The sequence below is a fragment of the Aspergillus fischeri genome, genomic scaffold, assembly GCF_000149645.3.
Source record: "Aspergillus fischeri NRRL 181 1099437636264 genomic scaffold, whole genome shotgun sequence".
Classification (NCBI taxonomy): Eukaryota; Fungi; Ascomycota; class Eurotiomycetes; order Eurotiales; family Aspergillaceae; genus Aspergillus; species Aspergillus fischeri.
In genome coordinates, this window is record NW_001509762.1 from 629717 (window position 1) to 652347 (window position 22631).

General features: G+C 49.8%; 4 protein-coding genes across 4 annotated transcripts; 2 read left to right on the plus strand and 2 right to left on the minus strand.

The window, feature by feature from the left end:
* Positions 1-1844: 1844 nt before the first annotated feature.
* NFIA_074530 (cullin family protein) lies at positions 1845-4747 on the minus strand (the record flags this gene model as incomplete). The annotated part of the gene is made up of 5 exons (XM_001259429.1): positions 1845-1914; positions 1965-2325; positions 2385-2807; positions 2864-3944; positions 4004-4747. 5 exons carry the CDS (start codon positions 4745-4747, stop codon positions 1845-1847), a joined length of 2679 nt encoding a protein of 892 aa, XP_001259430.1.
* Positions 4748-5406: 659 nt separating this feature from the next.
* NFIA_074540 (nuclear pore complex Nup192/Nup205 family protein) lies at positions 5407-10658 on the minus strand (the record flags this gene model as incomplete). Its single annotated transcript, XM_001259430.1, has 5 exons — positions 5407-5457; positions 5507-5778; positions 5826-5981; positions 6037-10380; positions 10475-10658. 5 exons carry the CDS (start codon positions 10656-10658, stop codon positions 5407-5409), a joined length of 5007 nt encoding a protein of 1668 aa, XP_001259431.1.
* Positions 10659-11016: 358 nt separating this feature from the next.
* Positions 11017-20149, plus strand: atmA (DNA-binding protein kinase TEL1; the record flags this gene model as incomplete). The annotated part of the gene is made up of 9 exons (XM_001259431.1): positions 11017-11098; positions 11148-11190; positions 11260-12594; positions 12866-12990; positions 13047-17499; positions 17552-17942; positions 17995-19056; positions 19114-20074; positions 20130-20149. 9 exons carry the CDS (start codon positions 11017-11019, stop codon positions 20147-20149), a joined length of 8472 nt encoding a protein of 2823 aa, XP_001259432.1.
* A 682-nt stretch (positions 20150-20831) lies between these two features.
* Positions 20832-22404, plus strand: NFIA_074560 (gluconeogenesis factor YvcK family protein; the record flags this gene model as incomplete). Its single annotated transcript, XM_001259432.1, has 2 exons — positions 20832-21030; positions 21107-22404. The coding sequence occupies 2 exons, from the start codon at positions 20832-20834 to the stop codon at positions 22402-22404; spliced, it is 1497 nt and encodes a 498-aa protein (XP_001259433.1).
* Positions 22405-22631: the final 227 nt, after the last annotated feature.

Consider the following 22631-nt stretch of genomic DNA (forward strand, 5'->3'; position numbering starts at 1 on the left):
GATGTTAAATGTGGAGCGAGACAATCGCTAAATCTGGAGTTGCGCCGTGATAAAGTGGAGAAAGTCGGGGAATATACAGATCGTCGACTACTCAAACAGATACGAGGATGTCGCTGGATCTACAGAGAGACAACCCCTCGTCGCTTTAAATAATCTGCCTGCAACTGTCTCGCGCGGGATGAGTTCCAATCGGACAAATTCTGGGCGTATTTCCCCTCAATTCGCAGCCCGCGGGATGACTGGAAGCGACTGTGCCAGGGATTACGACGGGGATCTCAAGGGGTGCAACTTGGGGAATCGGTTTGCAGTCCGTGAGAGGCGGGGAAAATGTGGAGTATCCTGTGATCAAGTTTCGACCTGTCAGCTGTCAGACGTTGTTGGATGCTCCCTTCGGTACTCATCTCGACTAGACATCTTGATGAAGCCATTGGCGCTGGAATTGAACCGGTTGAAATCACAATGGTAGGGGTGGTGGTTGTCTGGAGGCGGACTCACTGGAGTATATTCGAGAATCGTTTTCAGATCTACAACGCGTGTCACCAGCGGCGATATATATGGATGCTGTATACGGATGTAGCAGTTCAAGAGACCAAGATCATGATCCAGGAGAATCATTCGAGAGGGGAAGAGCAGTAATATATACTCAATGATCTCCATATGTGGAGTACCGAACCTGTTCTCTTTTTCCCCCAGTTTTGCTGCTCACATGAACAGTTATTCTCCATAGTTCTAGGGGTACTGTAAGGTACCACGGTTAGCCTTCCTCCGTAGTCCCATACTGAGGGACCAACTATTATTGCCATGCAAAGTACCAGTACACAGTGACAGTGTCCCCCATTGATCGTGGGGTTGGCAGTCTGGACCGGACGCAGCGGGGAGGTCTTCGGCTTACCCTCTAGGGTAATTCCGGCAGCCATCCAGCAATAGTAACAACAGCCTATCTAACATTCTTATTATTATTATTGCATAACTTACTCTCAGTTAGCTAAACTAGCTACTGAGTTAGCTATCTCACTACGATGTCATAGATGTATAACCATTGGCCAGAGTACTCCGTTCATCTATCCAAGGCAGGTCTGAACTTGACATCAACCCAGTCACATAACCATAAGAACAATAATGATAACATTGTTGCAAAACTTGCAATAGCTATCTGATGCTGAGCATTCAGTATTGAGATCATGTGGCATAAGTCTAATCTCCTTGCATAAGTCCTCAGAAGAGAAGGTGAGCCGAGCAATTTGACCGAACAGAGTATGCGTTTTGATACACGCAATAACATATCAAAGATGGTGGCCATGGATATGGTCATGAGACCTGAAGAAAAATGGGTTCATCTAGAGAGGTACGTACTACAATAGTAGCTAGCTCCCCGCTGTCAGGTCCCTTGAATCCACTGTTGCAACTATCATTACCGCATTGGGCATGAACTTTCCAGAGCATTAATGTAAGAGCCATAGATAGGTGTTCGGACCGTGGCTCTATTGCCTAGACTATATCGCTTCTCGGTCGAGTACCACCTTAGTCTACAATGTATCCAGCTTACTGTATTCCCGCCAACTGGTCTGGCCACCCCGACAGCCCCCGAGGGCCCGACGCTCAGAGCTGCTGTGGGGTCGGAGCTACTCCGGGTGTGTTCCAGAATTTCCCAGTCCCGGCATTCGCGGCTCTAGCCTAAGCTTTCACAGTAGTTCGTAACTCTGGCAGAATACCATAATTATAAGTCAAAGAAGATCGTGAAGAATATCAGCTCATGATGAATGTCATTGATGTAAGATCATAAAGAGAGAATGAATGCTGGATAAAAGGGTAGCAGCTTCTCTAACGGCACAATGCAATTGCTCTTATGCGACATATTTGTACATATTGGGACTGGTCTCCGTGTCTCGCTCCATGTAATCCTTCTCGATCAGTCTAGACAACAGTCAGTATTCGTCCTAGAAAAGTATGGAAAGACCACTCACTTTTCAATATTGTTCTTGATCTCCGCTACATCCAACACTCCTCGGCTTCGCGTCGCCTTGATCACCTCTGCAACCAGTTCAGCGTGCGAGATCTGCTTGCGACTCTTCATGATTCGCACGATGGCCGCTTGAGTCTCAAGATGTCGGTCGGCCGCCACCCGCTCGTGCGTCTTCTTGTTCTCCTCCTTCGTCTCCTTCAGTTGAATCTGATTGATCTTGATCCGGAACTTTGGGTCCGTAAAGCCCGCATTGAACGAGAATTCATCCGTAGGATTGACGTCTCGTCCCTTTGGCTTCTTAGTGAGGACCTGATACTTGGCGCATGCCAGCGACTGGAGTGTGCGTTGGAGCTCCTGGTCGGCTACGGTCAAAGCAGTCAGTACGGATACAAGTGATAATAAGGCGAGTAGAAACACTCACAAAGTTTCGTCCCTTCCTGAATCTGAGCATAGCTCAGACTTCCGCCCTCAGGAACGTCGTTGAAAAGCAGGAGTACGATCGCTTGAAACGAGCTGACCACCAGCTCCTTCTGTCCGCGCGAAAAGTTGGCCCGCAGCTGGCAGTGCGCCAACTGATGCTTCCAGTTAAGTTTCCGCCCGTTGTACTTGTTGTAGTAAAACGTCTCAAAGTCATCAATCGCTTCTGCAACGACTGGTGGAATCCGCACCTGCACATCAGGGTACGATGGCCATGCAGAGGCTGAGAGCACGCTGACATTTAGATCGATCGGCAGCGGTTTCCTCCGTTCGCGCTGAATCGAGGCATATGCAGCCATTTCGTCTCGCGCTACATCCATATCCTTGAACATGGACTCGAGATTGTGTGTAAATGTAGAACCACATTCTGTTCAATACGGTTAGCTTGCAATATACGCAAAGATGGTGCATATCGTAACCAACCTGTCTTGAGCCTTGCCAGCATGCTCTTCTCCGCATCATCACTTGCGCTTCGGCCCATCAATAACCGACGAGCCAGGTCGTTCTTGTAGAATGCCTCAAACACCGCTTTGCCGTTGACGAATCGAAACAGGTCCAGCACTTGATCCAGTTGTCGGTTAATCTCAGCGTCCTCGTCGGCCAGCGGCACGTCCGCCATATTGCGCCCAGGTGCCAGCTTCCATCCACCTTTCAGCAGCCTGTCCACGTACTTGGCAATCATCTCGCCAGTCTTGACATTGTCTGTCCCGCCGGTAGATTCCGGTTTCCGGCTCTTGTTCATAAAGGTTGCAAATGCTTCGCGCAGTGCATGACCCAGCTCCTCATTGCGGTGGAACGAGTTGACCCATGTATCGTCCAGCTGTGCCTTGAACTCTAGCAAACGAACGACCATTCCAGCCTCCTTCTCCTCGTCAAAGACAATCTGCGAGCCTCCTTCCACAATATAATTCTTGAAAGCTGGCTTCAATTTCGTCCCAAGTTGCCTTCGCTCTAAAAGAGTGTAGAGCTTCTCCAGAGCAGTCTTGTTGCCAGTTCGAAGCAACCCAAGAACGTCTTTCTCGTTAAGTAACACCGACTCTTGATCTGCTACCAAGACACGATCAAGAAGTTCAGACAGTTTCTGCTTGGTGCTTCTGTTCAACGAGAATAGCTCGCAGCGTTTGACTTCTCTCGCTATTAGATTATGGCCGTTCTCCACAAATGTGGCAAGATATCCAGAGGACTCTCGTTGAGCCCACGATGCGAAGAATCGCTTCGACTCGGAAAGAAGGAGAGGCTCAAAGCTTGTTGTGTAGACATCAAGTCCATGGAAGAGTTCAATAGCATTTCGGAGCAAAGAAGAATCTGCCATCATGGCATGATCCTCATTGCGGTCTGCGTCAACTAGGTCACAAGCCCCTTGTAGAATCTTTGGTTGTAATACAGGGTCGGAGAATATGTGATTCCGAAACTGGATCAAGCCCATTTCACGGATGACTGGAAACTCTTTGGAATGAAGTAGGAAAGATTGATCGAGGTAGTAGAAGATCCACCGAATGGTGACCTGTAAGACTTCATCAATCATCTGAAAGGCAAACTCAAACCGACGCAGGATCAACTTACCAACTTAGATTTCCAAGTGCTCCATGCGTCAATCACAGCCCGCAATGTATCCACATTACTCCCGTCAGCTGCCTTCGCCAGCAACTCGTCCCGCAGACCCCCAGACATGTGCGATCGGCATCGGTCCTGCAGCCGTTGGGTCAACACCACGGCTCTTCCCTGGCGACACACATTCTCTGCCCCCTTGTAGAGCTCCTCCAGCGAAACCTCGGGCTTCCCGCCGCTAAAGACGGCGCTCAGCGCTGCATCCAGCTGTGCCCAGACCTTATCAAAGTATGAATCCTGATTCAACCGCGAACCCGTCCGGAGATTCTTAACTACAAGCCTTTTTGCACCAGTATGAGGGGTGAAATTGCTCTGACGCGATGATGTATTCGAGAAATGGGGCTTGACTGCCGTGTTGGCCGGGGAGCTCTGCGCAAACGCTCCACCTGCTCTATGTTCCGAATTCGAAAAATTGTACATCTTGTCTGGCGGATGAAGCTCCTGTGACGAAACCGGGGCCCGCGAGTACGATGATGGCGATGATAGCCGAGAACGCTTGTTCGATGGAGGGGATTGCTGGGGATAACCCTTGCCGTGGGTATGGTTCCTAGATAAGAGCTCGGAGATGGTCGCCTGCTGTTGCTGTTGCGAGTTCTGAGACCGAAATGCCGCCTCTTCTTGATCAGAAAGCTTCCTCTTGCCGATCGACTTGCGCTTACCGCTCCTCTGCTCGGGGGCGCCTCTCGAGTTCTGCTGCATCGACCCGGTTCGGTCCGAATGATCAAGTCGAGAGAAGGGAGCGCTCAGCGTTGGCGAGATTCAGTAATTCCCTGGAAGGTACAGGTCATGGCAATTCATTTACTTGCTTGTTGAATTCGAAAGAGGCGATGTAGCGGGGTTGAACGATGGACGAGGAGATGGTGAGCACTGGGCAGCAAGGATGCAACGGGCACTCCGGAGCAAGGTACTAGTCGGAGATAAGATAATACGCCCGTGCACGGTGCTCCTCTACTGTAAGATGATGACATACCTGGGCAGCAACACTATCTATGTAAATAATCTCCATTCAACCGATTGATTGATGCAGGTAAACTCCTGTCAGCATTGTCACGGACATTATTCTCGTTATTGGCAACGAGCTTAACCTTTCTGTCTTTCTGTCTATCCTACGGCCGAACTACGAATCTTAAACACAGTTTGGAAACACCACGTTGACATCGGACATCAATTGTCTTCGATTTATACCCGATATCATCTCTCTCCAATATGTCTAAGCAGACGCAAACATCCACGTCAGATCTTCATTGCTTCCAATGCTTTTAATCTAGTGAAATAAACGCATCGCATATGTATCATGTCTTATAAGAAAACGCCGAGTTCCGCTATTTGACTACGCGAGCCGTATTTCTGAGTCAAGTCTAGGAGAATAATGTCGGGCGAGTTCGCTCCTTCACTTCCTCGTCCTCGTACTGGGTATCTATTAGCATCTGCAGTTATTGTGGCGACTTGAGTACATACCTCTAGGAAGTTGGTGGCACTGATGAGCGTCATGTAGCACTTGGCCAAATCACTCAGCGCGCCGTGATGATCAGCAGTACCTACTCCACCGATCTTGGCAAATCGCTTGAAGATGCCGACCATGCTCTGTCTGTTTTCTGCCAGGAAAGCTCGCGTTTGCTCCATGATTTGCTCATTATGAAGACCCCGAGAGAAGACAGCTGAGATAATAACTCGGAGTACCGAGCCAAGAAGATCATAATATTTCCGAAGAGCATCAGGGTTGTCAATATCTGGCGTCGTTAGAGAGATTCTGGTCTAGAAGCTGACATGTACTTACCAATGCCCAGATCCGGATCAGCAGCAAATAGCCTTGACTCGCGAACCGCCTGAAAGAGGCCTGTTTTCAGAACTTGAGTAGCGCCATTCTTGGTTTGGCAGAGCCGTTGAAGTAAAGATAGCAGCGACTCGTAATATGACAACAATGCTGGCGTATCTACTATGATATCAGCGTGTTTCACAACTACACGAATTCTACCTCCATGACTTACCATTTGCTTGAGTGTTCTTCAGTTCGAGAGGTAGCGCTCTGATGGCGTCCAAGAAAAGACTGAGATAGTTCGATTGTGAGATCAACTCCGCCAGAGTTGAGTCTGTTTCTCGATCCAGAGAGGCCAGCAGATTGAGGAAGAGCAGAGCCGACACCCGGCATGCTTCTTGCCCGGCGTATGCGTCGTCACAGGTAGTCTCAATCAGGTTCGAGCCCGCTGTCTTTATCACTTGCTGACTGTGGTGCCTCAGATTCTGATTCACTGTATCGGCGGAGGCGATACGACTGATGTACTGGGAACCAATGTTGTAAAATGTCTCACGCAACTGAACATTTCCACTTGCCAGGAAAATGCCTCTAATGCAGATCTGGAACAGCTGGTGCAGTTTTTCGTCTATGATATCCCCACTTCGCCGTGCACCGTCTGTACTCGTGGACGTAGATTCGAACCCCCCGATAAGAGTCTCGGCGAGTCGTGCAAGCTCGATTGCCTCCGGTAGGTCCTCCTCGATGGCTGCTTCAAGTTTAGGGAGGACCAACTGGATTGAATGCAAGATAAACGTTGGTTTTCGGCCACCCTCAATCTCTGAACAAGCCAGCATCGTTGTGATGAGCTCTGTCCATGATCGAAGCGCCAGGTAACGGTTAAACGCAATTTGCCTTGCTTGATTTGTCGCACGAATGAATAATGTTAGGCCTTCAGCTTCGGCCGAGAATTGCTCTTCATCCTGAGGTCGCAACTGCCCACTCGACAGCAACTCTTCCTTTCTGACTTGGATGAGCTCTGCGACCTCCGCTAGATTGTACAGAACAAGCGCCTCGTCTGCTTGCGATTTCGCACACACATCAAAGCCAATTCCATCAAGGAAGATTAATCTGGGCGCTGGAATTCTGTGGCTGAGATCCAGGTCAGCAAAATCAAAGAGATCAAAGACTGTGGGATTGAGGATTGTCTCCCCGGTCTCCGTGGTTGAGTTCCCAAGCAACGTTGAAAGGACCTCTGTCTGAAGTGTCTGCGAGCCAAGCTTGGCGGCCGAGCGGATTTCGGTCGCCGCGTAGGCATACAAGTAACTTCTAAAAAGTAAGAACTCAGCAAGAGCTGATGTGGACTCAGAGATCCAGAATTCTTCGTCCATGACAGATAACCCATCAAAAGGAGTGTCTGGTCCGATTATAGGCTGGCTGGCAAACATGCTTAGTAGAAAGCGGCTGGAACGCATCTCAAACAGAGTGAACGCGGACGCGATCTTGGAGGACCATAGATGTTTGAGAACTTCAAAGGCCATACGCCGTAGATGTACCATCCAAGGAAGAATGTTCCCTTCCATCGCATCGGGGTAGCTTTGCAAGAACCCAATGATAGCATGTAGCAAGGACATTCGGTTCGAGAACAGACCGTTCGGAGAAATATCCAGCATGGTTCCCACGCTACTGAACCCGAGGAGAAGATGAGCAATGGTCGGCCGATCCGTGATCATGCTGAGACAGCTATTTAGGAGTGCCAAAAGGCTTTCCCTAATAATATAGCCTGGGGACCGTGCACCAAGTTCCAACTCCCTCAATTCAGGTTGCATCTGAGACACCAGCGGTCGTGAAACACTGTCAACGTCCACTTCTGTGCTCAGAACTTCGACTATTTTGTTTGAGGATTGCCACTTCGATATTTCTGGTGAGGACAACTTGTTCAACTTCCCAGAGCTTGACATTTTCTCCAGAAGTGCCATTGAGGTAACGGTGAGTTGCTCGTGACCCGCGCCGCAATAAAGGCTCAGAGCAGGTATGATCGTTAAGTTGTTGAGGACGCTATCCTCGAAGGATGAAAGCGACGAATTAGCGACGTTAATTCTGCTTCCACCTGCCTGAGACTTGATGGACGGCCGGACGATATGGAAGTAGGTCGATTGCAGATCCAATATCAGGTCCATGACTTCGAGGCTTTTGACCAGGCACTGAACAATTATAGAGTCAGACGCGGCGTTGGCAACCTCGCTGGCGTCTTGTTGAGCTGTTGCGAAGATCGCCTTGATAACGTCTTCATTAAATAGCCACTCAGCCACACGCGCAAACGGGTGAAGACGGATATAGGTAGTCAAGGATGATGTTTTTAGGGTAGAATCGGAGCTGACTGCGGGTTGGCTGAGAACAGTTACGATATTCTCGTTGAACGATCTCAGGCACGTGATGACGAAATTCAAGCAGTTGTAGGTCAGAAGGCGAGTTTGGCGCTCGCCTAGATCTGGAACTTTCCTCGAGAGGGCCTGACCCATGACAAAATCGATGTACGGCTCGATACCTGGCATGCGATAGGAGGATCCTAGAGATTCGGGGAAGGGCAGGGACAGATGGTACTCTGCCGAGTCAGAGGTAGGGGAAATAAGCGAGCAAATTAAGACCACAAAGGCATTGGCCTGATCAAAACTCTCGCCGATCTTCTGGAAAGCCTGCTGCTCGTGCCATACCAATGGATTTGAGACTATGGGTACTTTACCAAGGCCGGGGCCACTCATGGCGCCCCCGGAAATCCATTGATCGAGAGAGAGCCACATCTCGTTGCCATTGTGGGACGTTCTATCCGTCATTAAAGCTGCAAGAGTAGTGAAAACAGTGGCCCTCAGGTGGGTGGGTATGGGGCCGCTGCACAAGGTCAACAAGGTGCTAACAATGCTGAAAGATGGGTGCTGAAGCATCCACTCCCTTATGGAGCCGCTCTGCTTGCATAAATGACCCATTAGTCGCAGATAGCACGTCAGCATGACAGGGCTTTCTGGCTCGCTCATGTCTGCTGGTTCAGATTTTCGAGCCCTCAGGACTGCTTGGGAAGCACTAGGCTTCTCAGTAACTCTCGTCGCGTACAATTGGAGTTCAGCAAACATCTGGGACCAATTCATGGAAGTGGATCGCTTGAACTTGGACGACAAAAATTTGTCCTCCTCGGTTAGAAACCGATGTGCAGCAGCGGCATTCTCCTCTCCACCAGAAATAGAACACAGCAACTCGCAAAAGGCGCTCACTCTTGGAACGGTTTGTCTCTTGGAAGCCCACTGAAGGAAGCCATACAAATTGCCGTCCGGGTCTGCCCAGAACTCCTGAGCTGCGTCTGGCCGGCTTTCGAAGGCGAATGCTATGATCATGAGGAAAGACTCGAGATGAGTGCGAGCTTCGACCAGGCCACGATGGAGGCTGGACGACAAACCATCCCTCAGGGCAGTAATCTGATCCAAGCGTTGCATATCCTCCTCGGATTTCAGCTTTCGAACTGCATCTGGCATGTTGGCAATGCAAGACTCCACAAAGACCTCCAGATTCTCCATCAGTAGTGTCTTTAGAAATCCAGCACAGGGTTCGGATTCCAATTTCGCGAATGCGCTCTCTTTCAACAGTAGCGCCACTAATTCGCGGCGAGCCGGATCACCCCATTCTTCGTTGTTCACACCTGAGCAAATAGCAAGTAAGAAATCGAGTCCTCCATCGTCCAGTGCCGTCATGAACATTTGAGTGCGCTCCTCTGCTTCTTTTTCGAAGTCGACCCCTTGGACAGGAGAGGTCGGCCCATCGATATCCCAGCCACTGTAAACTGCAAGCCAAAGCGCGATGACAGCTGCGTGAAACGTCGGGATCGTCCAAGTTTGGCCATCTTTGGTAGAAGTGACCGCCATGTGCAGGCTCCTAGCCTCTTTGTATGAATTCGAACGTTCTGGTGAGCCGTGCTGAACAAACGACGATATCATAGCAGGGATGTAGTGAAGCAGCAGTCCATCAAATCTTTCAAGCTTCCTTAAGCGATTCAGGAGCACCCGAAGGTCCTCAGGACTGGTATAAGGTCCTTTGAAGAAATAGCATAGAATTGCGCCTAATGACTCGTGTTGTTGCTGCAGGCTGCTGCGTTGGTATTCAATGGCTTCCATAACATCGCGATCCTCCACCTGGCCGACAATGGATGCCTTTTGAATCTGCTCCCCAAGGAGCAGCAGCCATCCCTCGATATCCTCCATAGACTTCATGCACTTCCGCGCAAAAAGCGATGCATTCCGTAGGGGTCCAGTTTTGATCTCCACGACGAATGCCACCATGTCTTGCATGAGAGCTTGCGTCACTTCCCGCTCAACCTCAAACGATTCTTGAAGAATCAGACGTAAGCATTCAAGAAGGAAGTGCCGCCGCTCATGAAAGCGCATAATTGCCGCGATCAGCGGAGGTCTATCCAGTATTTGAGCTTCTTCCTGCGCCGCAAAGAATAAAACAGCTGCCTCCAGTTCATCAATGTTGAGAGCATCCGCAAGTTGTAGTGCGCCTTGTTGAAAGTCTTGGTTGATTGAATATTCGACATCGTCAACGGTAATCTTCCCTGTAGCGCAATTGAGCAAAGTCAGCTTTGCCCCCTTCAACATCCGAGTTCAGTCTTAATTGGGACTGCAAGGAGTCATCCTCAATTTACCGACCTGAGAGAACAGCCTGCCGACTTGTGTTGTTCTTTGAGGGTTTGTCTAAGAGTTTCTTGAAATCCTCAATGTGAGCTTCCAACTCAACACGAAGCCGTTCAATGTTGACAAATGACGAGTCTGAAAGAGCAGAAAGATCCTGATACAGGCCCCGAAGGCCAGCCAGGGTATCTCCGTCTTCCATCTCAGAGTCTGTATGCGAGAATGGGCGAGGTGGATGAAGGAGGAAGCTATAGTGAGGCTTCTGTTTGTCTGGGCGGAGGACGCGGTCAAAATTCCGACCTAGAAAAGGCGGAGCTCACTTTTGCGCCCAGACTAAAATAACAAGCCAAACCAGAGCTAGACTAGATCTACAACCCTCAGACCCAAAACAATAATAATCGGTGATTTTTGGTCCTTGCTGACGCTGACGTCGGTTCACATCGGTCGTCAGAATCTCTCTCATCAAAAAGTCATGATCAAGAGAAAATTGGCCCCGGCAGGTGGTTTAACACCACTCTCTAGATGCTGATTGTGTGCGAAATACGGATAGCCGCGCCATCATGATGGCGCAGGTCACTCTTGACAAGGCCATTGCGCTTTTGTCCTCCGAGAGACTGAAAGAACGATCTGACAGCCTTGCAGGTTTGTCTACAGCTGAGCCGTTTCATGGTAACTTTGCTGATCCTCCCAGATTTGAAACATATTCTCCAGCAGAATAAACGGAGCTCAAACTTGTATGTATGATCCCAGTCAATTTATGGAATGCGTGTTATACATAGATTAACATGTGTGTATCTCATCAGAACCTCACTCAATGATAAAGCTTGCCATAAAATCTTCGAGTCCCTTTTCCGATTCATCTCCGTCGAAAGATCCTTGTATAACAAGGCGAGTTCCAAGGGAGCATCCGCCTCGCGGCTGTCCGCTTGTGCATCCGTCATTCGAATAGCTATCGATGTCTTTCTGCGTAACCTGAGAACAAAGTCGATCCGGGCTATAGTCGACCACATAACAGAGATCCTACAAGTTCCTGGAGAGGGTCTGTGGGAGCATCTCGGTGCGGATTATCTGAAATGCCTCACCACACTGTTGCGCTACCCTCCCCACCTCGAGCATTTGGCCGCCAAGGAATGGGACAAGGTTCTGAACCTCTGTCTAAGAAGTATCGGTGCTCCAGAAGATGGGGATAGCCAATCGAGCGACCACAATGGTCATCCGTCTACTTTGGATGACTTTCTGGGTGCAAGCTCACGCTCAACACCATCAAAAAGAACCTCGAGTCTGGCTTTGCGGGAGAAGCAGAATGGCGACAAGAGAATCGTCGCGGAAGCAATAGTATGTATCCAGCTACTTACAGCGACTCCGACTGCCCCCGTGCAATCAGCCGCTGAGAAGCTCCTTCGCGGGCTTGGGATCTTTTTGAAGCTTTCGCCGATCGCTGGAAGTGAACATCAGGCCGCGTTCAATAGCATAAATACAGTTGTCATGAGAGTTATTTTTGACCAGTCAGATCTCGTTCGCATGTTCCTCTTGGATCTAATTGCAGTAATTCGACACCTGTGGTCTACCAAGCTTATGGGCCTGAAGGATGAACTCCTCGTCACTATTATGCTTTGCATGATCATCTTGACCGATGCAACTCGCAGGGAACCAACAGAGTCCCTAGCTCTTTCAATCGAGAACCTTTTGGACACACTGTACTCGGAATATACGAAACGTTCTGAGAAGGACATTCTGCAGATTGACGAGTTAATTTTCGATCGAGCGAGCTCCACGCAAATCATTGATCTCGCACTGCAACCTCGACTTGAAGTGCCCAGGTCCGAGCACAACTTGACCGTCGTATGGGTCATGGCAAAATTGATGCGATTGTCAGAGGAATCGACCGCGCGGTTATCGCATCCAGCAGGCGAAATACCAAGCAAGAAGCAACGATTGAACTCGGCGTCGGACGAAGTTTATCGAGACTCTGTTATGTCGTCGGGCAACAGGAGGGTATGTGCCCTGCAGTTGATCCCCATGCTCCTCCAGAGCCACCTCAGTATGGAGTCGAAAGCCTCACTACTTCAGCGATTGATCCCCTACATACTCGATGACAACGGCGTCATAGCTTCGTGGACAATGGTTGCCATTTCAAGGTGAGCCTGTACAGGACCAGGTATTGATCGCATAGCTAAAGAATTGTCACGGCAGCATCGCCAGCAGTGCAGATGCAGGCTCTTCGTCTCTGAAGAAGTATTGGCAACAGGCATGGGATCTTACGTCTCGCGCCTCTATCTCGCAGCACACCTCCAGAGCCGCCTGCCATCTTATGAGTAGCATTTTAAAATTCGGTCTTCTGGATTATTCCGTAGTCGCAGGTACGACTAGTTCAATGCTTACAACTATGAATTTGAATGCGCCATCTAGCATCTCAGATTCATCCTTGGAGCTGTGGGCGATCATAACAAGGTTGGGCGCACAGACGAACCCAGGCTCAGTATCGAACGCCTCGAAACAGATCTGCTCATGGCTACGAGAAGCTTGGGTGATAGGTACGTCTTCGCCATATCCTTTTTACGCAGATGCTTGACCGCTAACATTGTGTCAGGCACAGTAACCGATCGAATGCAAACAGCGCAGGTCGCTGCTTTTGCACGCCCTCTAGATCTTCTCAATCTATTTCTTGCTTGTACCAATAGACAGTTCGAGGTGCCCACCCCACAATTTCGAGGACCGTCTGGGCTTGTTGCAAAAGGCTGGCACTTTTACCAAAGTAACCGAGAGCTTCTCAACTACCTCTTCCATGTGGATGGGATGCTGGGCTCCGCAAGCATGCATGGCGGAGATGATTGCATATCTCTGCAACTCGCGACTCGGAAAGACCCTAACGACGATATAGTACTCGATCTGTTGCAAGCGAAATCCGAAATGTTCTTGCAAGCATGGCGATCGTTATCTGACAGTAAATCACACCATGTGACTGTCGATGTCGTTCAGATACTCGCTTCATTCTGCATAGTCGCTATATTGTACACGGAATGCATACTTGAACAATCGCACACTCAGATAAAGGACTTGCGGGGCAATATCCAGCAACTCTGGGACAGCCTTTGTTCATTTATGGCGTCTCGTGAGCTTGTGTTTGTGCAATATTGCCTGGAGCTTCTGTGTCCCTTTCTGTCCCAAGGAAGGAGGGTTGGCTTCGAGAAATCGGTTGTTAATAGCACCCTGTACAGACTTGTTTCTCCCTTAAGTGAAATCTTGGAGAATCATCGACAAGACCAGAAGCGGTTGCTATCGTCTGATGAGGAAGAGCCAATGGATTTGGACGACCAGCTACTGCAGTCCAACGATCTACTGGCGGAGAACATGTGTATCATTAACTCGAACCGAGAATCTGTCCCTTTATTTCATGATTCTGCCACTTTCCAACGCTCAATGACTATCCGGCTCTCAATCTTCAAGATAGCATATGGCTCTGTCGTGCAGCCGGAACAGCCAGCCAGTAGTGCTCTGGTTGAGTACTTGACGGATTTGGATGAAGCTGATGTATTGTCTGCAAGAGACTTCCTGCCCGATGTTTATCGGGCATGTGCAGGATATGAACGCACCTCCCTATTAGATTTGTTGGAGGACATGGGCGAGAAATGTCTGCAAACCTACCAACTGGAACGTTGCGAAACCTCTCAGATTCTGTGCATTCACATGATGGATAGTTTCGTCAAATCATGGACGACAGGAGCTGGAGATCATCTCAGTGACTCGGCTTCAGATATCTACAATTGGGTTACCGATGTCTTATTGGCAAAGGGTAGGGCTTCTTCCCGAGTATTGATGGCCTTTTCCAGTCTTCTTGATGAAATATTCAGTACCAACCCCGTGTACACAAGCGGTGAATCCAACCCCTCGCCCAGAACAACTCTTTTCATGATCCTTCAGGAAAGTGATATCCTAACTAAGTACAACGTGGGCAACCTCGTTCCCAAATTGTTTAGACACTTCCCACTGAAAGATCACGATGCGATCTTTGATGATATTTTGGAAAGCCTTCCCCGCGATCCTGACTGGACTGAGGGTATTGCGCTCCGTTTGTTCATATTGGCAAGGTTGGCTTCACAGTGGCACACTTTACTTCGGAGGAGCATCTATCATATGTTCGAGACACCGGCCCAGCTTCCTCACTCTCGGTGGCACGCTGAAAAATGCATACGACACGTTGCAAGTGTCCTTGGACTCGAAGACGCACGACAATTATTCCGCCTCTTCTCCTCCCAGATTCTCTACACCTGGACTGAAAATGAATCAGTTATGACAATGCCCTTCACTATATTTGGTTATTCCACCCTTGAGGATATGCTGAGCGATGTCCAAGATGAGATTGTAGGTCAAATCATGATGCGGGCCAATGAGCACGAGGCAAGCGAGCTCTCAACCCGTCTGGAAACGCCTTTCATAGAGCTCCTGGCAACATCTTTCTATAAGGCAGAGGCGTATAGTATTGCGCGAGACATCAGCACTCCTCCTGGACAGAGTTCTCAACCGAAAGGGGTTGAAAATCGATTGAAGAAGATCTTGGGCGCTGACCGTTTCGTGAGTCTGGTTGAGAAGCAATTTCCGCAAGTAATTGCAACGTTCTTTGGAGCCCTAGATCAGTGTGAGCAGATTGAGAGAGCGTTCTCCAAGAGGGCCAATTTTCAAGAAGCTTTCAGTATTTTGAAATCAATCACTGCTAAGGGCGCCTCAAAGGAAGTACTTCCCCCCAGTCAGCAACCTTCATTCAGGGCGCGCTACCTTCTAGATGAGCTTGAATTTCTCTGTAAAAGAAGCGGTTATGAGCTCGAAACGATCTGGACACCTACACTGGCATCTTATGTCTGCCGGACACTTCTGGAATCAATTCACCCCGCGCTTGGCTCTCTTCATGCCTGCTCTGTCATTCGCAAGATCAGGATTTTGATCTGTATAACCGGCCCTGTTATGCTGAGAGATTATCCCTTCGAAATGCTCCTACACGCTCTTCGACCGTTCCTCACAGATATACATTGCTCCGAGGACGCACTGGGAATGTTCTGGTATCTCTTGGACGCTGGGAGGTCTTACTTGACTGAAAATCCTAGTTTCACGGCTGGCATCGCAGTGTCCACCTTGCTCTCTTTTCGAAAGTTCATGGCCTCTACAACGGCCACCGTGCAGGAAAGCCAATCTGTTGCAGTTCTGACAATCGTTCAGACCTTTCTTCAATGGTTCGAAGACTTCTTGAAGTTTTACGAGTCACCTCACCTAAGCGCAGAGGCGCATGCCTTCTTTCAGCGTCTGATGGAGTCTTCGCGCAGGATCTCTGCCCCAGGCAAAGAGTCGGATGGCACGGAGTGTAATTTGCTTCTCGAAGTGATACAGGACCGCAATTCTAAAACGAGGTTGCTGAGTCAGTCAATATCTGATCACATCCTGTCTTTGCTTTGTGCAAGCTTCAAGAGCGCTCCCAACTACCATCAGGGCCTTGTCGAAAGAGGGTATGACGCTATTGCAAATAGTGTTGCTTTATATCAGACTCTCCAAGACTTCAGCCCTACAAAAGAGTACCGGCTGTGGGCTGCCCGGGTAATTGGACGCAATTTTGCTGCTACTGGCATGATCAGTGATGATCTGTTGAGGGAACAGCAGTCGACCCTATTCGAACCTCGAATGGCTAAGTTAAACCTCCACATGTTCTGCCAGTCAAAAGCCAGGATATTACAGGTGCTTTGCAGTATGTTGCAGAATAGCAGTCCTCTGGAAGTCGGGCTTGTTGAACGGACCTTGCAGCTCATTGTCAGCAATCTTGCCGGTTCCCCGGGATTTGAAAATTATGAAGAGATCATATCTCCTTCCCTTCTGAAGGCACTGGTTTGGAGTCCATATCAGTGTCCATCAATACCCTTGCCCGCTTCTCAGGCCAAGAATCACGATACTATTGTTGGATGGAACCCTGGTATCTCCGCTGCTCACTGGGCTCGCAGCATTGGACTTTTCTTGACAAAGGCTGCTCCCCAAGATCCTGTTATTGGGCCGCTGAGAAACATTCTTCACGTCATACCTTCATTGGCAGTCCGGATTTTGCCATACATTCTGCATGACGTTTTGCTCACGGAGCCTGACGGCGTGGGCAATGTTAGGCAAACCATTTCTGATATCTTCAGGCAAGGTCTACACGAAGCTGATGACCATTCCATCCCTCATGTCCGTCTCATCATCAACTGCCTTCTGTATCTTCGGAATCAACCGCGTCCTCAAGAAGCAACGATAGTAGAACGTGATGAGTGGCTTGAAATTGATTTTGCAGTGGCATCTAAGGCTGCAAACACATGCCGCTTACCCAAGACAGCACTGCTGTTTCTCGAGATCCAGGCCTCGCGGGCCGTGTCTGGAACTCGCCGCTCCTCTCTCGTGAAGTATGAACCTCCTCCTGACCTCCTTCATGACATTTTTAGAAACGTGGACGATCCGGATCTTTTTTACGGCGTCCAGCAAAGCTCGTCACTAGAGTCCGTGATGGAGACCTTGGAACATGAGAGCTCCGGGTTCAAGAATCTCCTTTTCCAGAGTGCCCAGTATGATTGCGAGATTCAGATGTCGGGAGACGCCGACGCTCATGGTCTATTAAAGGCACTCAACTCAACTAACCTGCAAGGAATTGCAAACTCATTGACCTCGACTCTCAAAGGCTCAAAAAGCTCTGTCTCATTTGATAGCATGATGCAAGCTGCGATAGATCTGCGACAATGGGATTTACCAGTTTCGCCTTTGAATCACTCTCCGTCAGCTGCACTCTTTAGAACCTTTCAAAGCCTGAACACTTCGAGATCTCTGGTTGATGCTTCGAATTCCGTCAACGAAAACCTTCTGGCCATATTGGGCTCACTAGGAAGCACGAGTCGCTCTGCTATGTCCTTCCGGGCAGCGATGAGAGACCTGGGAATTGTGACCGAGATAAGCGATGTCTTGAGCGCGATGTCTCTCGAAGAGTTAAATGAAGAATGGCGGAAGATCGCAGAACGAAACTCTTGGTTGAAAGCAACAAGGTAAATCCGACGTCATCTGAAATGGGTCCGACATGAAGGCTAACTTTTGTAGTGTTGATGAGGTTGGAGAGATCTTAAAATGCCATGAGGCTTTGTTCTCCTCTATCAAGACAAGGGATTATCTCAAATCCGCCGTAGGACTAAGCGACCGAGATGCACAGCTACTGGAAGTCAAGGTTATTCGCCAGTCACTTTCCATCACGAGAAGTCATGGTATACCACAGGCTTCATTGAAGTCTGCAGTGCGCTTGTCTAAGCTTGCAAACGTGTGTGTGGTGCAGGGAATCAATGTTGAAGGAGCAACAAAATTCGATTTGGCCAACGTCCTATGGGACCAAGGGGAGATGGCAGCGTCGATTCGAATGCTTCAACAGCTTGACAATCAAGGTGATCTGCACAAGCAGGCAATTCCAATCAGCCGCCCGGAGCTTCTTGTGACCCTCGTGAGTGGACACTTCTTTGCTCGATCGTGGTCTTGTTTCTAATCATTTGCAGGGCCATCATGTGGCGGAAGCACGCTTGGAGAAGCCAGAAGCTATCATTCAGGGGTACCTTGCCCCTGCAGTGAAGGAACTTAAGAACCGGTCGGAAGCTGAAGAGGCCGGTAGAGTATATCACGGCTTCGCCATCTTCTGTGATCAGCAACTACAGAATCCCGACGGACTGGAGGACTTTAGACGAGTCGAGCAACTACGTAACCGCAAGGAAAAGGAAGTACTGGGTCTCGAAGAGATGATGAAGAATGCAGAGGGCAAAGAAAGAGAGGCTCTGAGGCACTACCGAACCAAGACAAAGCAGTGGTTTGACCTGGACGATCGAGAATATCAACGTCTGCGACGCAGTCGAGAGGCCTTCTTGCAACAATGCCTTGAAAACTATTTACTTTGCCTCAAAGAAAGCGACATTTATAACAACGATGCGCTCCGCTTCTGTGCCTTATGGCTTGGCAAATCCGACAGTGAGATTGCAAACAAAGCTGTCTCCAAATATCTCAACCAGGTCCCGAGTCGCAAATTCGCGCCACTGATGAACCAACTTACTTCCCGTCTCCAAGACACCTCTGACGAGTTTCAGAATATGCTCTTTGCATTGATTTTCCGCATTTGCGTCGAGCATCCCTTCCATGGCATGTACCAAATTTTCGCCAGCAGCAAGTCCAAGGGTGGAAAGGACCCGTCAGCTTTGTCTCGTAATCGAGCGGCAAGCAGGCTGGTAGATTACCTGAAAAATGACAAACGGATTGGACCGACATGGGTTGCAGTGCACAACGCGAATATCAGTTACGTGCGGTTCGCGGTCGATCGACTGGACGAGAAGGTCAAGAGTGGTGCGAAGGTGCCATTGAAGAAACTCCTGACGGGCCAGCGACTAGAACAAGACGCTTCGACACAAAAGCTGCCGCCACCTACGATGAAAATTGCCATCCGTGTTGATTGCGACTACAGTGATGTTCCTAAGCTTGTTCGATATCATCCTGAATTCACGGTTGCATCTGGGGTGAGCGCACCGAAGATTGTCACCGCCGTAGCAACGGATGGCCAAAAGTATAAGCAACTAGTAAGGCTTGCATTCCGTTGTCTTACATTGAATCGCAAACTGACGATCATATCACAGTTCAAAGGAGGCAACGACGACCTACGGCAGGACGCAATCATGGAACAAGTATTCGAGCAAGTGAGCAGTCTTCTCAAGGACCATCAGGCGACGCAGCAACGGAAGCTAGGAATTCGAACATACAAGGTCCTCCCACTGACTTCGAATGCGGGAATCATTGAGTTTGTGCCGCACACCATCCCTCTGCATGACTACTTGATGCCGGCGCATCAGCGATATTTCCCCAAGGACATGAAGCCCAATGTGTGCCGAAAGCATATCAGCGACGTACAGACGCGCTCTTTCGAGCAGCGAGTCAAAACATTCCGCCAGATTACGGAACATTTCCATCCTGTCATGCGGTACTTCTTCATGGAGAAGTTCAACAGCCCGGACGATTGGTTCAGCAAGAGGCTTTCATATACTCGGAGCACTGCGGCGATTTCCATTCTGGGGCATGTCCTGGGGCTTGGTGATCGGCATGGGCATAATATTTTGCTGGACGAGAGAACCGGAGAGGTCGTTCATATCGATTTGGGTGTGGCTTTCGAGCAAGGCCGAGTCCTACCGGTCCCTGAGGTGGTTCCCTTCCGACTGACGCGCGATCTGGTCGACGGTATGGGCATCACCAAGACAGAAGGTGTCTTCCGGCGATGCTGCGAATTCACCCTCGAGGCACTTCGACAGGAATCGTACAGTATCATGACGATCCTGGATGTGCTTCGGTATGATCCTCTGTACAGCTGGACTCTCTCTCCGCTGCGCATGAAGCGGATGCAAGATGCTCAAGAAGCCGGTGATGGTCCCCCCATGATATCAGGTGCTGCTGAAGATCAACGGTCAGCGAATGAACCTAGTGAAGCGGATCGCGCTCTGACGGTTGTGGCAAAGAAACTGAGCAAGACTCTCAGTGTCACAGCGACTGTCAATGAACTGATTCAGCAGGCAACTGATGAAAGGAACCTTGCTGTTCTCTATTGCGGTATGTCATTGGAATTTCTCTCCCCGACCATGTTGAAGGCTAACATTATTTCTAGGCTGGGCCGCATATGCATAGGCACTCAGAAATGTGTAGCAAAGCAAATTCTTCCAGTTCAATATTTTATATCCGCCAAGCCCCTTGTCTTCTTGGAAGCCTTTCTGTGTCGCCATTCCATCATCATGCTTGATGAATTGGCAGTAAATAACTACAACGCTTCCCAGGATTCCTTGAAACAGGCGAGGAAGATTGTGTACATAGTTAAAAAAAATATAAGATTATCACCAAAAGATTGAGTCTTTGGCAATGTCTGGTCGTGGACTCTGAATGTACCTAACTGACCGTGAGATGCCGCATTGAGCCACACTTTTGCGACCAAAGTGGCCATCTCTTCCCACTTCCGCCAGTCAGAAACTTTCAATAATTGGAGTTCAGTCTTCCTTCAAGACAGCGTGTTCATCCGTATTTTATGCCTTCGAAGGTATATCCCTGTTAGACTGCATTAGAAACTGTCAAAAAGGCTTGGCTTTAATCTTCCCCAAAGCGGTAAAACCACGCACCTGCTGCCTCTTTTACCCAATACGGCAAGTGGCATCGCGATCTTTGTCCGAGATTAAAAATAGCACGACTCCTAACTATACATTCGCAAAGACTTATCACCGCGTCCTCATGGCCTCAACCTGCTGAGAGCTCATTTAACTCTAGTATTTCTATGGCCTGCGTTCTTCAGCGGTGCTTTTCGACATAGCCACAAGTCAACATGTCGACCGTATCCCCCAACAGGGGCATCGTGGTCTTCTCGGGAGGAAGCGCTGCCAACAATCTCGTCGATGTCTTCAGCAGGATACGTGAGAGTAAGGATTGCTTGTTAAGCTACATCATCCCGATCAGCGACAATGGAGGTTCTTCCTCTGAGCTGATCCGAATATTTGGTGGTCCTGGCATCGGTGATGTGAGAAGTAAGACTCAAAATATCCTCAAGAAAGATAGCTAGCTTTATGGCAATCACCAGTCCGTTACTAACAGTGCATACAGGTAGACTGGTCCGTCTGATCCCTGACTCGCCTCCAAACTCAGAACGGGCAGCGATCAAGACCCTGTTCAACCACCGGCTCCCTTCGGACGCTGTCGCGGCCCACGGAGCATGGCAGTCAATCGTAGATGGTACTTCCGAGCTCTGGAAAACCATCACGCCCGCCAAGAAAGAGCTGATACGCTCGTTCTTCAACTTGCTGAACCTGGAGATCCTCAAGCGGGCACGACCGCCCTCGTCGACCTTTGACTTCACCTCGGCCAGCGTGGGCAATCTCTTCCTCACCGGCGCGCGCCTCTTCAGCGGCAGCTTCGAGAGCGCCATCTACCTCCTAGGAAGCATCTGCGGCGTCCAGTCCGACCTAGTCCGCGTCATCCCTGCCATCAACTCCAACTTCTCTCACCACATCTCCGCCTCCCTCGCCGACGGCACCATCATCGTCGGCCAGAACAGCATCTCCCACCCAAGCGAGGCAACCGCTCTCCAGCCCCGTCCAGGCTCCAGACGACCCAGCCTCCTCCTCGCCGACGGCGCCTCCGATCTCGAGGACACAGAACCCTCCGACGCCTCGGACGCCGTCTCCTACGAAGACGACCACCTCCCCGGCTCGCTCCCCACCCTCCGCAACAAAAACATCCAGTTCAGCAAATCAGCCAACGAGGACCTCCCCGCCCGCATCACCCGCATCTGGTACATAAACCCCTACGGCCAGGAAATCCGGCCCCCGGCCAACCCGCGCGTCCTCGAATCCCTCCGCAACGCCCAGGCCATCATCTACAGCATCGGCTCCCTCTACACTTCCCTCGTCCCCTCCCTCATCCTCCGCGGCGTCGGCCAAGCCATAGCTACCAGCCCGGCCCGCCACAAAATACTTATTCTCAATGGCTCATTAGACAGGGAAACCGGCCCGCCCTCGCAGCCCTTCACGGCGGTCGATTTCGTCGAGGCAATCACCCGTGCTGGCGAAGAAAGCCGTGGCCGGCCTGTTCACTTGCCTTCGCCGCCGTATTCCTCCTACGTCACGCATCTTCTGCATCTAGATGGGCCGGGAACGCCGCAGGTTGACCGCGAGCGCCTGGCGGAGATGGGTATCGAGACGCTCCGTTTATATGGGCGAAAGATTACGGCGCCGGGGCCGGACGTTGAGGAGGTTGCTTTGGGGATGAAGTATGACCCTACTGCCCTTGTGCAGGCGTTGGAGGTAGTCCTGGGTCGTAAAGGGGATGCGATGCTTCGCGGGGATGGGTTGAGTAGAAGAAATACATTAGATCCTGGGAGGAGAAGGGCAGAGGAAAAGTAATAGATAGAAATCAATACAATATAATGATCTGGTTCAACTTTGCTGTTTCAATATCATTCAGATTAGTATCATCAAAGAGGAGTATTTACAGATCAATATATATCACACAAATAACCGCCCAGTACCCCTCGGTAGAATACAGCGAGCCCAAACGTACCATCTCGACCAGCCACTGCAACGCCATACCAATGCTTTTACAGAACGTTCGTCAGATGATAACATAAAAG